Source organism: Otolemur garnettii, unplaced genomic scaffold, assembly GCF_000181295.1.
Source record: "Otolemur garnettii isolate 467f Iridium unplaced genomic scaffold, OtoGar3 scaffold00089, whole genome shotgun sequence".
Classification (NCBI taxonomy): domain Eukaryota; kingdom Metazoa; phylum Chordata; class Mammalia; order Primates; family Galagidae; genus Otolemur; species Otolemur garnettii.
The window spans coordinates 4,573,529-4,589,113 of record NW_003852484.1 but is presented as its reverse complement, the minus strand read 5'-3'; the positions used below and the strand labels follow the sequence as shown (position 1 = coordinate 4,589,113).

The following is a 15,585-nucleotide window of genomic DNA, read 5'->3' as shown; positions in this document are numbered from 1 at the left end:
AAAAAAAAAAAATGTTTGAAATGGCAGAAGGGAAATTTAAAATACAGATGATGAAAACATAAACAATGAAGGAAATGGCTGAGAAAGTGGAAAATAACTAAAAAATAATGAAGGAAATTGCTGAGAAAGTGGAAGATAACCAAAAAATAATGAAGGAAATTGCTGAGAAAGTGGAAAATAGCCAAAAAATAATGTAGGAAATTTCTGAGAAAGTGGAAAATAACCAAAAGGAAATACAAAAACAGAATCAAATAAGAGATGAACGATATGAAGAATATAGAAAGGATATAGCAGAGCTGAAGGAATTGAAGCAGTCAATTAGAGAACTTAAAGATGCAATAGAAAGTATCAACAGCAGATTAGACCATGCAGAAGAAAGAATCTCAGAGGTAGAGGACAAAACTCTTGAGATAACTCAGATAGTTAAAGATGCAGAAAAGAAGAGAGAGAAAGCAGAAACATTCACAGAGTGATGGGACTTTATGAAGCATTCAAATATACAAGTTATAGGTATCCCAGAAGGAGAAGAAGAATGCCCCAGAGGAATGGAAGCCATACTCGAGAATATAATAAATGAAAATTTCCCAAATATCACCAAAGATTCTGAGACACTCCTTTCAGAAGGATATTGGACCCCAGGTTGCCCGAACTCAGATAGAGCTTCTCCAAGACACATTGTGATGAGCCTGCCCAAATTCAAGACAAAAGATTTTGCACTGCCAGAAGTAAGCACTAATTGACCTACAGGGGCAGATCCATCAGGGTGACTGCAGACTTCTCTGATAAAACTTTTCAAGCCAGAAGACAATGGTCATCTACCTTTAATCTAGTTAAACAAAGCAATTTCCAGCCCAGAATTCTATATCCCACTATGCTAAGCTTTAAAATTGATGGAGAAATAAAATCTTTTACTGATATGCAAACATTGAGGACATTTACCACAACAAGACAAGCTTTACAAGAACTACTTCAACCTGTTCTACACACTGACCATCACAATGGACCACCAGCAAAGTAAGCACCCAGAAATTAAAGGACAGAACCTAACTTCCACAATGATGCAAAAGATAAAACTAAACAATGGATTTTCATGGGCAGCACCTGTGGTTCAAAGGAGGAGGGCACCAGCCCCATATACCAGAGGTGGCGGGTTCAAACCCAGCCCCGGCCAAAAACTGCAAAAAAAAAAAAAAATGGATTTTTACAAAATAAGATGATGAATAGAATGCTACCACACTTATCAATTATCTCAATAAATGTTAATAGCTTGATTTCCTCACTGAAGAGGCATAGACTGGCTGACTGGATTAAAAACACAAGCCATCCATCTGCTGTCTGCAGGAAACACACCTAGCCTCAAAAGACAAATTAAAACTCAGAGTTAAAGATTGGAAGACAATTTTTCAGGCAAACGAAATTCAGAAGAAAAGAGAGGTTGCAGTCTTATTTTCAGATATAAGTGGATTTAAAGCAATGAAAGTCAAAAAAGACAAAGATGGACACTTCATATTGCCCAAGGGAAAAATACAACTTGAAGACATTTCAATTCTAAATATTTATGCACCCAACTTAAATGCTCCCAGATTCTTGAAACAGACCTTAATTAATCTGAGTAATAGGATATCCTATAACACCATAATAACAGGGGACTTTAAAACTCCTCTTACAGAGCTGGACAGATCCTCTAAACAGAAATTAAACAAAGATATAAGGGACTTAAATGAGACCCTAGAACAACTGTGCTTGATAGATGCATATAGAATACTCCGTCCCCAAACTAAAGAATATACATTCTCCTCATCGGCCCATGGAACATTCTCCAAAATTGATCATATCCTAGGACACAAAACAATCTAAATAGAATCAAAAGAATTGAAATTTTACCTTGTATCTTCTCAGTCCACAAGGCATTAAAGGTGGAACTCAACTCAAACAAAAATGTTCAGCCTCATTCAAAGACATGGAAATTAAACAACCTTATGCTGAATGACAGGTAAGTGCAGGAAGAAATAAAAGAGGAAATCATTAACTTCCTTGAGCATAACAATAATGAAGACACAAGGTACTGAAACCTGTGGGATACAGCAAAAGCAGTCCTGAGAAGAAAATTTATCGCTTTAGATGCCTACATCCAAAAAAACAGAAAAGAGAGCGCATCATCAAACTCACAAGCCATCTTACGGAATGGGAAAAAGAACAATCTAAGCCTAAACCCAGCAGAAGAAAAGAAATATCCAAAATTAAATCAGAGATCAATGAAATTGAAAACAAAAGAATCATTAAGAAAATTAATGAAACAAGGAGTTGGTTTTTTGAAAAAATAAATAAAATAGATAAACATTTGGCCAGACTAACTACAAATAGAAAAGTAAACTCTCAAGCAACCTCAATCAGAAATGACAAACAGGAAATAACAACAGATACCAAAGAGATACAAGACATTATCTCTGAATACTACAAGAAACTCTATGCTTAGCAATTTGACAATGTGAAGGAAATAGATCAATATTTGGAATCACACCCTCTACCTAGACTGAGGCAGGAAGAAATAGATCTCCTGAACAGACCAATTTGAAGCTCTGAGATTAAAGAAATAACAAAAACTCTCCCAACAAAAAATGCCCTTGTCCAGATGGCTTCACACCAGAATTCTATCAAAACTTCAAAGAAGAGCGTCTTCCCATACAGCAGAAATTATTCCAAAAAATTGAGGAGGAAGGAATCTTCCCCCAACATGTTCTAAAAAGCAAACATCACCCTGATACCCAAACCAGGGAAAGACCCAGCTAAAAAGGACAACTTCAGACCAATTTCACTAATGAATATAGATACAAAAATTCTCAACAAAATCCTAGCCAATAGATTACAGCTTATCATCAAAAAAGTCATACATCATGATCATGTAGGTTTCATCCCAGGGATGCAAGGCTGGTTTAACATATGCATGTCCATAAACGTTATTCACCATATCAACAGAAGCAAAAACAAAGACTATATGATCCTCTCAATAGATGCAGAAAAAGCATTCGATAAAATCCAGCTTCCTTTTCTAATTAGAACACTAAAGAGTATAGGCATAGGTGGCACATTTCTTAAACTGATTGAAGCTATCTATGACAAACCCACAGCTAATATTTTACTGAATGTTATAAAAAATGAAAGCTTTTCCACTTAGAACTAGAACCAGACAAGGTTGTCATCTGTCACCATTACTATTCATAGTGCTTGAAGTTCTAGCCAATACAATTAGGCAAGAGAAGGAAGTAAAGAGCAACCAAATGGGGGGCAGAGGAGGTCAAACTCTCCCTCTTTGCTGACAATATACTTAGAAAATCCCAAAGACTTAACCACAGGACTCCTGAAAGTCATCAAAAAATACAGTTGTTGTGACCCATCAGGCTCCTAAGGCCCTGCCTGGTCTCCATCCCGGCAAGAAGGAACCAGGCAAGAGGCAGATTAGAAGTACAAGCTTGTGGGAGACGGGCTAGCCCTTACTTGCAGGGTAGCCCCTGAGCAGTCTCTGCACTAGTCTTTTATTGAAACAGAACAGTACAGGTGAGGGGAGTAATTAACAATGACTATGTGCTGAAGGCTTGGGCTTTTTCTCCATTAGGAGCTCCTGTAGACGAGTTTCCCAAGAGTCCACCCCTTACCTGTAAATCATCTTGCAAGAGTCCACCCCTTTACCTGTAAATCATCTTGCTCAGAGCTCATCTGACTCTTGGCGTCCTCTACATACAGTAATGTCTCAGGATATAAAATCAATGTCCACAAGTCAGTAGCCTTTGTATACACCAATAACAGCCAAGATGAGAGGCTAATTAAAGACACAACTCCCTTCACCATAGCTTCAAAGAAAATGAAATACCTAGGAATATACCTAACAAAAGAGGTGAAGGACCTCTATAAAGAAAATTATGAAACCCTAAAAAAGAGGATATTAACAAATGGAAAAACATACTATGCTCATGGGTGGGAAGCATCAACATTATTAAAATGTCTATACTTCCCAAAGCAATCTACAAATTCAATGCCATCCCTATATTAAAATACCAACATCATACTTTCAAGTTGTTGAGAAGTTCTGTAAATGTATGTTAAGTCTGTTGGGTCTAAAGTTCAATGTAAGTCCAATCTTTCTTTGTTGTTCTCTGACTCAGTGATCTGTCTAGTGCTGTATCAGGGGCATTAAAATCCTGAATTATTATGGTATTGCTGTCTATCTCTTTAGGTCTAGCAATAAATGTTTTGTGAATCTGGGTGCTCTGATATTAGATCCATATATATTTAGGATCATTGAATCTTCTTGCTAAATTGATCCTTCTATCATTATATCATGACCTTCTTTGTCCTTTTTAATGTTTTTTATTTGAAATCTGTTTTATCTGGTACACTTATAAATAGTTACTCCTTCTCATTTCTAGTTTATATTTCCATGGAACATTCTTTTCACAACTTTGCTTTTAGCCTTTATGTATCTTTATGGGTAAGGTGCACTTCCTACAAGCAGCATATAGTTGAGTTCTTTTTTTTTTTTAATCTATTCTTCTCATTGATATCTTTTAAGTGGAACATTTAATCCATTTATATTCATGGCTAATATTGATATGTGAAGCTTTGTTCTTGTCATATTGTTAAATGATTTCTAGTTGTCTTATAATTCTTTGTTTCTTTTTAATTATCTTTGTAGTTTTATGTACTTCTTTCATGTACTTCTATCATTGCTTTGTTGTACCTTTCAGTTTTATATTTTCATGTATTTTGGTGATGATGAATATCGATTTTTCATTTCTATGTTTAAAAAACCTTTGGGCATTTTATGTAGGGCTAATGTAGCATTGATGAATTCTCTCAGAATTTGCTTGTCTGTAAATGACCTTTTTTCTCATTCATCTATAAAGCTTATTCTGTCAGGTTATAAAATTCTTGGCTGATAGTTTTGTTTTGTTTTGTTTTAACACTTTGAAAATGGTATCCCATTTTCTTCTGGGGTTGCTAATGAGAAGTCCAGGGTTTCCTTTATGATTGACTAGACATTTTTCTCTTGCTAATTATAAAATTCTTTCATTTTGACTTTAGTTATTCAGATTGTAATATGCCATGGTGAAGTCCTTTCTGTAATGTATTTGCCTGGAGATCATTGGGCCTCCTGTATTTGATTGTCTAACTTACTAATTCTTAGAAGTTTTCATTATTTCCTTAAATAGGTTTTCTAAACTTTTAAATCTCTCTTCCCCTTTGGGAATACCAATTATTCATAAGTCTGGTTGCTTTTTGTAGTCCCAGATGTCTCAAAGACTTTGCTCATTCTTTTTCAGTCTTTTCTCCTTATTTTTGCCAGACTGAATTATTTTAAAAGATCTGTCTTCAAGTTATAAGATTCTTTATTCTGTTTGATCTGGTCTATTCTTAAAGTTTCCAAATAACATTTTGTATTTCCATAAATAAATTATTCAGCTCTAGAATTTCTGGGTTGTTTTGGTTTTTTTTTTTTAATGATATCTTTCTCCTTGGTAAATTTCTCATTTATATCCTAGATCAGTTTTCTGATTTTTTTTTATCTGTCATTACAGGGAATTATTTTTAATTGGGATTAGTTGGTGAAGAATTATTGTGATCTTTTGGTGATGTCATATTTCTTTGCTTTTTCACATTTTCTATGTCTTTATGTTGATATTTGTGCATCAGCAGTTGCTTGTTCCTATTTTTTTTAAGTTGTCTTTCTTGGGGAATATTTATTCTCAAAGATGTATATAGATTGTTGAGTAAGACACTTTGGCTTTGATTTTGGGTACCTGCAGTATTGTGATCTTTATATGATATTTTAGGCAGTACACACATAGTCAGTGGTAACTGTGATTTCCTTGGTGGCTGAGGGAACAGTTATTAGTTGAAGCTATGATGAAGTTTTTCTAGATCTTAAATGCCAACCAAACCACTCTTTGGGCCCTGGTTGTGAAAGGAGTGGGCTGAGTATGCCTGATTTTAAACCCCAGAGCACCTTAACTTGGCAGCGGTGTTAGTATAGCCTAGTTCTTGGGCTTTCAGGTGGCTTGCTCAGAAGCTAGTAGCTGGAGCATAAGACCAAGTAAATGGGCAGATTCTCAGTCCCCTGAACCACAGGTATGATGTGGGTGGTGGAGGTTGGAAAGCCAACCACTAGAACTCAAGTGTTCCATCTTGGTGTTACTGGTAGCTGCAATAATTTGGGCAGACTAGTCTCCAATCTCACAGCTTCCTATAAAAGGACAATGGGTATTACCCTAAATGTGCTTAGGAGATCTTGGTCCCTTCCCCACTAGGTGGTGACTATAGCCATATCACCTTGAACTCAGCCCAAGGACTGGAAGCAGCCCAGTGTTAAATTTTCAAAATGGCACCAGCTGTTGGCTTGCAGTCAAAGAGGACAGGATTCCTTGTAGGCAAATGACGTGGGTAAGAAACCATGGGAATTACAGTCTGCTTGCATCTCAGTCTCACAGGAGCCCCTACCAGGACAGTGAGAATTGTTTTATGTGCATGTAGGAGAACATGGCCTCCTCCATCCCTCAGCTGAGCAGAGCTGCAGTTGCGTCAGCCCTGACTTAGCCTGAGAACAATGTGTGGCCCAACTTTTAACTCCCAAACTGGAACTTTGGACCTGTTACCAAAGAAAGTGGGTCCCTTCCAGGCAAAGAACATGGGCAGGATGCTGGATGAAGTGCCATCCACTCATGTCTTGGATTTACTATAGTTTATGGCAGGGTGATGAGAATGTAAGAGAGCTTGGGCTCTTCTGTCCTTCTTCAGCTAGGTGGAGCTATAGCCACATCAGCCTAAACACATCCCAAGGGCAGTGTCCTGCCTGGTTTTAAATTCCTAGAATGGTACCTGGGGCCTGTGACCAGAGGGTGAGGCCCTTCTCTGTCAGGTTGTGCTGGCAAGAAACTGTGGGGAGTGCAAGACTTTGTTCAAGTCTTAGTCCCACAGCATCTGGCTGCAGAACGATGGGCACCATGATACATGAGAGATGAAAAGCCTGGTTTCCCTACCTATCCCCAAATCAGGTAGATGCTGCAGCCATATTAGCTCAAATTCAGCCTGAGGGCAGGGTGTACCAGTGTCAAATTCTCAAAATGGAAGCTTGGACCTGCATTTGAAAATGCAGCATGGACAAGAAACTGTGGAAAATGCTGTCCACTCACATCTCAGTCTCAACAGAAGCCTGCAACAGGGCAGCAGGGACCTTCCCAAGGGAGCATGGGAATGCCTGGATTTCTCTGTCTCTCCTTGGAGCCATTCAATGGCTGCAAGTGTACCTGCAGTTCCATGTATCTAGGCTCTCAGTATAGGACCTGGATCAATCTGCTATATGTTCATGTACCTGTGGAATTCCTTGTGAGTTCCCTTTCTAGAGCAATGTCTCTGTGCAGTTCTCCAAGCCGCTTTCTATGTTAGGTTTGAGACCTGTGTGGGTCAGGGGGTAGGTCCTCTTGCAACTAAGACCATAAAGGCTCATCTCAAAGAGTAGAGCCCTTGGGGCCTCTCTCTTACATTTCCTCACATCCAGGAGCTTCTCCCAAATCTCCTTACCCACTTTTAATCATTCCAATCCCTAATCTGGTGAATCCTAGAATTATTTTCTGGATAATCTGTTTGAAATATGAGAATCTGCATGCTATGTGTCAAAAGCTTTAATATATGAAGTTAATTTTTATTTTCCTTTCTTTAGAAAGAGAATTTATTTAAAGGCTAATAATTTTATTTGAAAAAAGTATCTGCAGCTAGTGACATTTGTTGACCTATCTCTCCCTTGAGTAGCAGAAAGATTTTGTGTAATTCTTCTGTAAAAACATAAGAGCAAGTTAAAGAGCAGACTGGGTAATCTACCTATATGCTAAAACTGCTGATAAAATGTGATTGTAGTTCATTCCTATTTTTTTTTTTTCAGCAAATGATTTTGCCTATGATACAAAGTCAGTCTATCCAATGTAAAGGCAAGGCATCCTTTCTAAACTTTATGCAAATCACTAACGAACCTTCCCAACCTTTTCCAATAATCTGGTTTTTATTTAAATTAAAAATAATTATGCTTGTTATGATATATTCTAGTTGCATCATATTTTTTTCTCTCTCAGACTTGCATTTGGGAACTGCAATGGGTTGGTTGTGGTGGATTTCATACAGAAGACAGTACTGCTAAGCATGGGGACCATTGACCTATATAAATCAAGTGACCTATACCAACGACAACCACGGTCTCCTCGAAAAAACAAGCAGTTCATCACAGGTAGGAAATAAAACAAGATGAGTTATGAACCTGAGTCCATCTTTTTTCTTACTTTTAGGTTCTTGTCTTTCTTCTGTTATGCTACTCAAATGCATGGCAAAATAAACTCACTATAATTTACAATACCATGTTAAGAAATATGAATTGAGCAGAAACATAGTGAGAATCTTTGAAAGAAAAAGGGGGTGCTTAAACTCCAATTTCCTATTGCAGTTAGGAAGCATCTCAAGTTTCTTAAGTTGAATTCCCAAGAACTTATTTTATTAACAGAAAATAAGAAGCTATTAAATGTAAAAATTACTATGAAAATTAGGGCGAGTAGAAAAAGCTAGCAAAGCTAGAAAAGCTTTTTCTAATAGAAAAAGCTGTTTGCAGTGGTTGTTTTAAATGGGTTAACTTTCTTCTAAAATATCTGATTTCATTAGAAAGACAAGTTTAAGTCATTCACTACTTAATTCTGTATCATAACTGTCACCTTTCTTTGTTGATGACTTTCCTGGAGTTAATTTCACAATGCAATAAACATTAATCATTAAAATTTTTTAAATGTTATAAAAGATACCATTTTTTCTTGGCAGGACCAATAAATTGATTTATTTAACTATTAAAGAAGATAAACCAGGGTTAATAAAGATATAATGTCAAAACATATATGCCAAATTATCTAAAATTTTACTGAAATTTTATTATATATCGAAATAGTTGGCTTTGTACACACTGCCAAAATTTTGTGTACTTTTTGTCCACTGACAATAGTTTAGCTGATAAAAAAATTAGGCAAAAGGTTTGCAGAGGGAGATGCTGCTATAGTATTGTGTTATTTTATTAATAGATAATTCTTTAAACTTTTTTGCTCTGTTTTATTTGAAATAACCTAGTGAATATTAAAGTCTTTATTACATACACCTCTGAGAAGTATTTATAATAAAAAATAAAAAAGATACATAATGGTAGTGCTATTTCAGTAATAGCACATGTGTCAAATTTAACATCTGAATGAATTTCCCTTTTAAACTAATAAAACTCAATATATTTAAATGCTCCTTTATTAAGCTTTATTTGTAAAATTAAAGTATTTCCAAATTGCTAGTTTAGACCCTTTTCAGGAGCACAAAATTTATTCATTGGATCCTGAGACTTTTTGGTTAAGGATCTCAACTTTTATCAATATTTTAGGAGAGCTAGAAATTTCAAATTCTGTACATTCTCCCTCTATCACTCCTGGCTAGAATTAGAGAAAATTATGTACACATATACCATAAGATTGCCTTATGGTTGGAAAAGAGAAAGTTGAAGTTCAGGAACTCAGGGAAGTAGATATTAGGCACTGAATCTACAATACAGAAAGCTGTGAAATCAAAAAAGCTGTGAATTCTATGACAGCATCTAAGTTTCTTGCTGGATATACACAGTGGAATAGAAAAAAATGTATATTTTGACAAATTCAATACAATTGTTAATTTAAATTCATTGAAACTTAGCAATTATTAAAGACTTTAAAATGAAGAATTTTAGTGACTTTAAAATTAAGAAAAACTTTGATAAAGTAAACTTGGTTTGTATTTAGTGTACAAAATGATTGAGTACTCACTTTATATTACAAAAAATAATATTAAAGACTAAAATCCCTAGCTTTCTTTTTAACTACAGATGGATTAAAGATAATCATTTTTACATTAATGAGGTAATGTATATACATATTACTTAATAAGCCAAATAAGTTTGCTTTGTAAAAATAAATAAGAAAAATATATAATCTGCTTTTATAAGACATTTGATTAAATAAAATTGCTACAGTAATTGCATTCTCATCATTCATCTACCACCTTTTACTTTTTAATTAATTTATTTTTTATATCTCTTCTCTAATTTGATTACCTAACCTTGCTGCAATTTCTTCATCTTGGCTGTTCTAGATTCTGGTATGATATCACTTCCTTTCACTTTAGAATATTTTTCTCTTTCCCCTGCCTGCTGCTGATGCTGGTGTTCTGGCATGTTCCAAAGACAACTTTTGCATGCGTGGCCTGTCTAACTTTTATCCTGATTTAACGAAACGGATCCGTACTTCCTATCAGAGTAAGTTCTATAAAGGTTAGACAAATAGCATTTTTAAGTCATAATGCTTGAGTTGAATCCATACATCAGTGTTCAGTAATGTGTTTTTTTAAAACACATTCAACATGCATGCAAATTTTTGTTTTGTTATGGAAATGCAACCTGATAATCTCAATAAAAATTATTTTACAAATATTTTAATTCATTACTGTCATGTACCCATTCAGTCATACCTATCATATCAGTGTTTATTTCAAACCATGCATACCATGTCCTAATAGTCCAAGAGTAGCTACTTTTGTTTGAGGAGAAAGAGCCATGGTGTCCTTGTAAATAATAAACCTGATATGCCAGATTGATAGTAACTCAATGCTTTCTTATTTTGGAAGACATGTGGTTTGGGCAATTTTATAACATTATTCTAAACAGGGCCATAATTTTTGCTTCTTTTAAGTAATTGTATTTCTTGGAGATAACTAAATATTCCTAATTTCTGATGCTTTTTGTTAGAATAGAATACAAAAACACTTTTCTATAGTGATTTTAGGTACCAAACACTGTGAAAGAGGATAATTATGGTATTATGGTCAAAAATAAAAGAGTTAATAAGATTAACATTTAACATGGTATAAAATGCATATCTGAAGATGACTAGAGTAAGCAATTCTAAAAACTGGTGCAGAAAGGATGGGGAATGAGAGTGTATGTGCATAGAAATGATACTAGTAATGCTATGGGTAAATATATATGTGAAAAAGTTTGTAATATGTTAAATAATATATCATGCAAAAAGTTGCTTAAAAACATATGAAGATGAGCTTATATTTGTATAAATTACATATATATGCATATATACACACACTCACACATGTATGTTGTTTGTAACCTGAATTTCTTCAGACTTTACCAGCTCATAGATACTAATGGAATTTTACCAGTTATAAAACTTGAAATTTTGCTACTAGCTTGTGCCCCTAGTTTAAGGAAGTCAGTCCTTGTGAAATCCTCAGCATTTTCCTGGAAGTACCCAGAAGGTCATTTAAGTTTGACTCATGGTTATTCACTAGTTTTCTACACTAGTAGAGTACCCCCTTTGATGTGCTTCCCATTGTCTTTGTTCCTGGTGCCTTGCATGAGAACACTGTTGTCTTCTACTGCTCCTGAACCAGAAACTTACAAGATCCTATGATTTTTTTTTTATTTCTGAAAATTATATGAAAATTTCAATTTCTATAATAAAGTTTTATTAGAACACAGTTATATCCTGTCCAGGGCTTCTCTCACACTGCAATGGCAGAGTTTAATAGTTGCAACAGAAACCATATGGCCCACAAGCCTAGACTATTTACTGTCTTGTTCTTTATATAAAATGTTTGCTGGCCCCTGCCCTATACCATTCTTTCACACCCATTCCCTATACTACCTAAGGGATTTCAAGCAAAAACCTTTCCGTATGTAGTCTCCAGATGGTCATATTCAGACTTTGGAATCTGTTTAGCCTTCTGAAGGTGAAATTCCTCTCTACATGGTATGTGTGTGTGTGCCTACCAGATAGAAGTAGAAAAGTTCTGTGGGCAAGACCGCAACCCATCCCCTATGGTCAGTGCCACTCCAGGAGGCCAAGTGGAAGTTGCGCTGGCCCACAGACTACTCAGGCTAGAGATGTGTGGTGTCATGGCCGCCGACAATGAAAGCTGTCTTGGCGCAGCTTTAGCTCTAGCAACTTCCAATGGTGGTGTTAGCTACTAGCAAAAGCACAAAATCTGGGGAGGACCTAGCAGTTCATGTTCTCATGATGGAAGCACAAAGCAACAACTTCAAGGAGTGTGGCCATCCCTCCTGCTCGCCCTAAAGGCAGCTAACTTCATGACTATGGACACGGAGCTAAGTGGGCTTAAGGACTGGAAGAGTTTGCTGAACCAGTACATAGAGGAACATTACAAGACTGTGTGTTATACTGTAAGAATCTGTTCCATCCTCTCCCTGAGTCTTGCCTGCTTCAAGCAGCAGCTAGACAAGGAGAAACATTCCTACCTGGTTTGGGTATTCAGTCTCACCTGTTGTGCATGGAGGAGTATGTCATAAAACCAAAGTCTCTACAGTTCCTGTTAGAGCATAGGTTTCAACTTCAAACAGCAGTATGTCCAGGGTATCCCCTACCATCAAGGCAATGACAAGGGTGTTGAGAATGAGAGCCTGTCACTACAGACACTGTCCCTGAAGCTGATCTAGGCCCTCTTGCCCCTAGTGCTACACATGGACTTATGTGACTTGGTGTTCCTATACTAGAACTTCTATGCACACCTCCCATATAGTCTGGGAATCTTCACCGCTGACATGTGTGAGATGTTCCCACCAGGCATTTATGACACCAAATATGATGCTGAGTTTCATGTTTGCTTTGTAGCCTCCTACTTGGAATATGTGTTCCAGAAATGTGAACAGGAAAATGGGAAGCAGCAGGCAGCTGGCTATCCACACCTTATCTTGGAGTTCTGCAGCTATCCTTCTAGCATGAAGGCTCATATTGACTTCCACTGACACATGGCTCTCGCAGAGCATTGCCCTCAATCCCCAATGTCTGTGACAACTTCTTGGCCTATAGTTGGTGCCCTCTGGGACCACAGTGTCCTCAGTCCATGATATTTATTGACCTTATTAACACTGATGAGGCTGTGCTGGAGGATAAGTGGTGACTGCGATGGCATGGGGGGAAATGGAGGAAGGCTTTGTTGAGCCTGCATGGGACAGACCTCTGAAGAAGCTAAGGATGGTCTTCCCAACAAGTAGGTCTGTGGGGACAGCCTCAAGAGCAGGAAGTGGCTGAGGATGAAACCAGGAACTTGCCTTGCTCTGAGCCAGGACACAAAAATGACATGGAGCTGGGGCTTAAGATAGTAGTGTCTGAAGAAGCTGACATAGCTACTTCAGAAGTTCAGGGAGTTAATATAGTGCTAACCCAGTGCCTGGGGATGGATTGCATCAGGGTGGCTTTGATGCCTTTATGACAGATTATGTGATGGCCTATGTGGGAGTGAAGTAGGAACCTCAGCCCTACAGCTCTGGACCCTGGCTCCCTGAACGCCACAACAAGGTTTATCTGAGTGGCAAAACTATACCCTTCACAGTGGCTAAGAGCCAATCCTCCTGTTCCTCCAAAGCCTACAACCAGAAGATGAAACTGGCTTGGGGCAGCAATGGACCCAACTTCTACCTAGCAGTTGGGGCCTGGGAACATTAGCTAAGGGTAGAACAGAGGTATTTGTGTCTGTAGCTTGTAAATGTCATATTCTCAACTACTGCTCAGTTTGGGGAAAGGGGAGAAGGAGTGGTTCTGGTGGAGATACTGCTGCATTGACATGGACATTCTCTTTACCCCAGAGGCTAAGGTACAAGGTGCAAGGAGGTTGACCAGCACCTGTAAGGCCAACTTTATTTTTAAATGCAAAGGTATCTTGGGAAAGTTTTATAAAAAATATCAACAGAAACAAATTAGGAAAAAAATGTAGAAAAGTTCTGGAATATGATATTGTGAATTTTTCAGATTTCTTTTAGTTTTACTGTATTTTCCTATTATTTATATAATAAACATACAATGCTTTCATGGTAAAAAGAGAAATTAAGGACTGAGGATAGAGAATAGAAATAGGCTCTTCATAAGAATTGTGCAGTACTAACTATGATATAACATTTAAAGAAGTTCTAAGAAATGCTCAATAGTAGATTTCCTTGTATTCGTTATATTTCCTTCATAATAAAAAAAATCAAAGCAGGTTCCTAGTTTTATCCTCAAAAATCAAATAATTATTTGATTTTTTATTATGAAAGATCCTCTAATTCCTATCGATATCTTCAAATGGATTTTTTATTATTCTACAAAAACACTTCCCTTAAGCCACAGTTTTATATCTTGCTACCTTTATGATTTACTTGTATCATTTCTCTGCAAATGCCCTACTTAAATTTTTCTTCATAATACCTACTAAATTTCACTTCCCTGTTACCATCAGAGCCCTCCTGTGCCATTTTATTTATTTAAATGCCTACAGGCTTACACATAGTAGTATCTGAACAGTTTAGTAGGCACTTACCCTAGATTACATACTAATTATTGTTATGCTTATGACTTATGTGGGCACATGACTAGAATCTGAAGACTATATCTAAAATTCTTTATATCCTCTAAACCCATACAAGTCTTAAGATCAGAAATGAATGGTGATGATAGGAAGATAGAACATGGCAGCAGGCTCTTTCTCACATGAAGAGCCAGAAGACTTTTCAGATATGAGAAATGAGAGAAAAACTAGCTTCTGTAGTTGCTAGCTTCACTAGAATTCTGCAAAATAATCATAGTTTCTTTTAGCCAGAGACATAAAGTGTCATATTGGAAGTAAAGTCAAGTCCTCAGAAGAACTTAAAGAGATCTTCTATGTCTCTGCCAGCTGGCTCCATGGGTGCTCAGACAAGCCCTGGGATTTAGTATCAGATATCCTAAAGTCTGCTCTTGGTGATCAATACCATGTGTTTGTGAAAAGGAACTTATTACTTAATGACTCAAAGGTATATCCTTCAATTTGCCTTTAAAAATAAATTTTAGGATAGTTTGGCTTGAAATTTAACTATTGAATAATACAATCTGGTTATATTTCTATGGTCTCCTTTTATTATAACAGAGATTATGAAGCCTTTTCATACATTATTTCCTAACTTTTACAAAGTGTATCTTTCTTGTATATATTTGGGGAGATAGAAGCCAGTTCCTTTCAGTGTCTGGAATTATGGTAGGCAATTTCACTTAGTGTTATTTTATTTAATGGTCATTTTAACCCTTATGGAGCATGTGAATATTTATTAGTAGCTTTATTTACACATAAAAAATTAAGTTTGAAAGAAATGAAATTAGTCTTTCAAAGTAACAGAGAATAAGTGGGAACCAAACTCATGTCCTGTAATAAAGTGATTCTGTGTGCTTTTCACTGTATGATCTTATGCCTCTAAGTGCCTTTTAAAGTTTCAGGTACCTTAGAAACCAATCCATTACTCTATAATCAGAAACCACCTTTTACTAATTTTTACCCACTATTAATGAAATAGTATTTAAAAATCAATTTCAAATGATATTTTACATACAGTAGAACCTCCAAGTTTACCACCCAAGAGCTGTAACAAACTGTTCAATGTACAAAGGTGGTCAACATGAGGAACTAGGCCTACAGTACTGATATGTACAGGTGGTGCACATCCTATATATAAAA

At 36.4% G+C, this 15,585-nt stretch overlaps 1 protein-coding gene across 3 annotated transcripts in view; it reads left to right on the top strand.

Moving 5' to 3' along the window:
- The window catches only part of STXBP5L (syntaxin binding protein 5 like), a 327,805-nt gene that overhangs the window by 196,562 nt on the left and 115,658 nt on the right, over positions 1-15,585 (top strand). Inside the window, exons 18-19 of one of the 3 annotated variants that reach the window (XM_012808415.2) lie at positions 8,118-8,269; positions 10,277-10,348. In XM_012808415.2, the coding sequence (XP_012663869.1) occupies positions 8,118-8,269; positions 10,277-10,348 (224 nt within the window). Of the gene's footprint in view, positions 1-8,117; positions 8,270-10,276; positions 10,349-13,650; positions 13,665-15,585 lie in introns of all 3 variants that reach the window. The other 2 variants (XM_012808414.1, XM_012808413.1) reach the window with 2 other exon arrangements.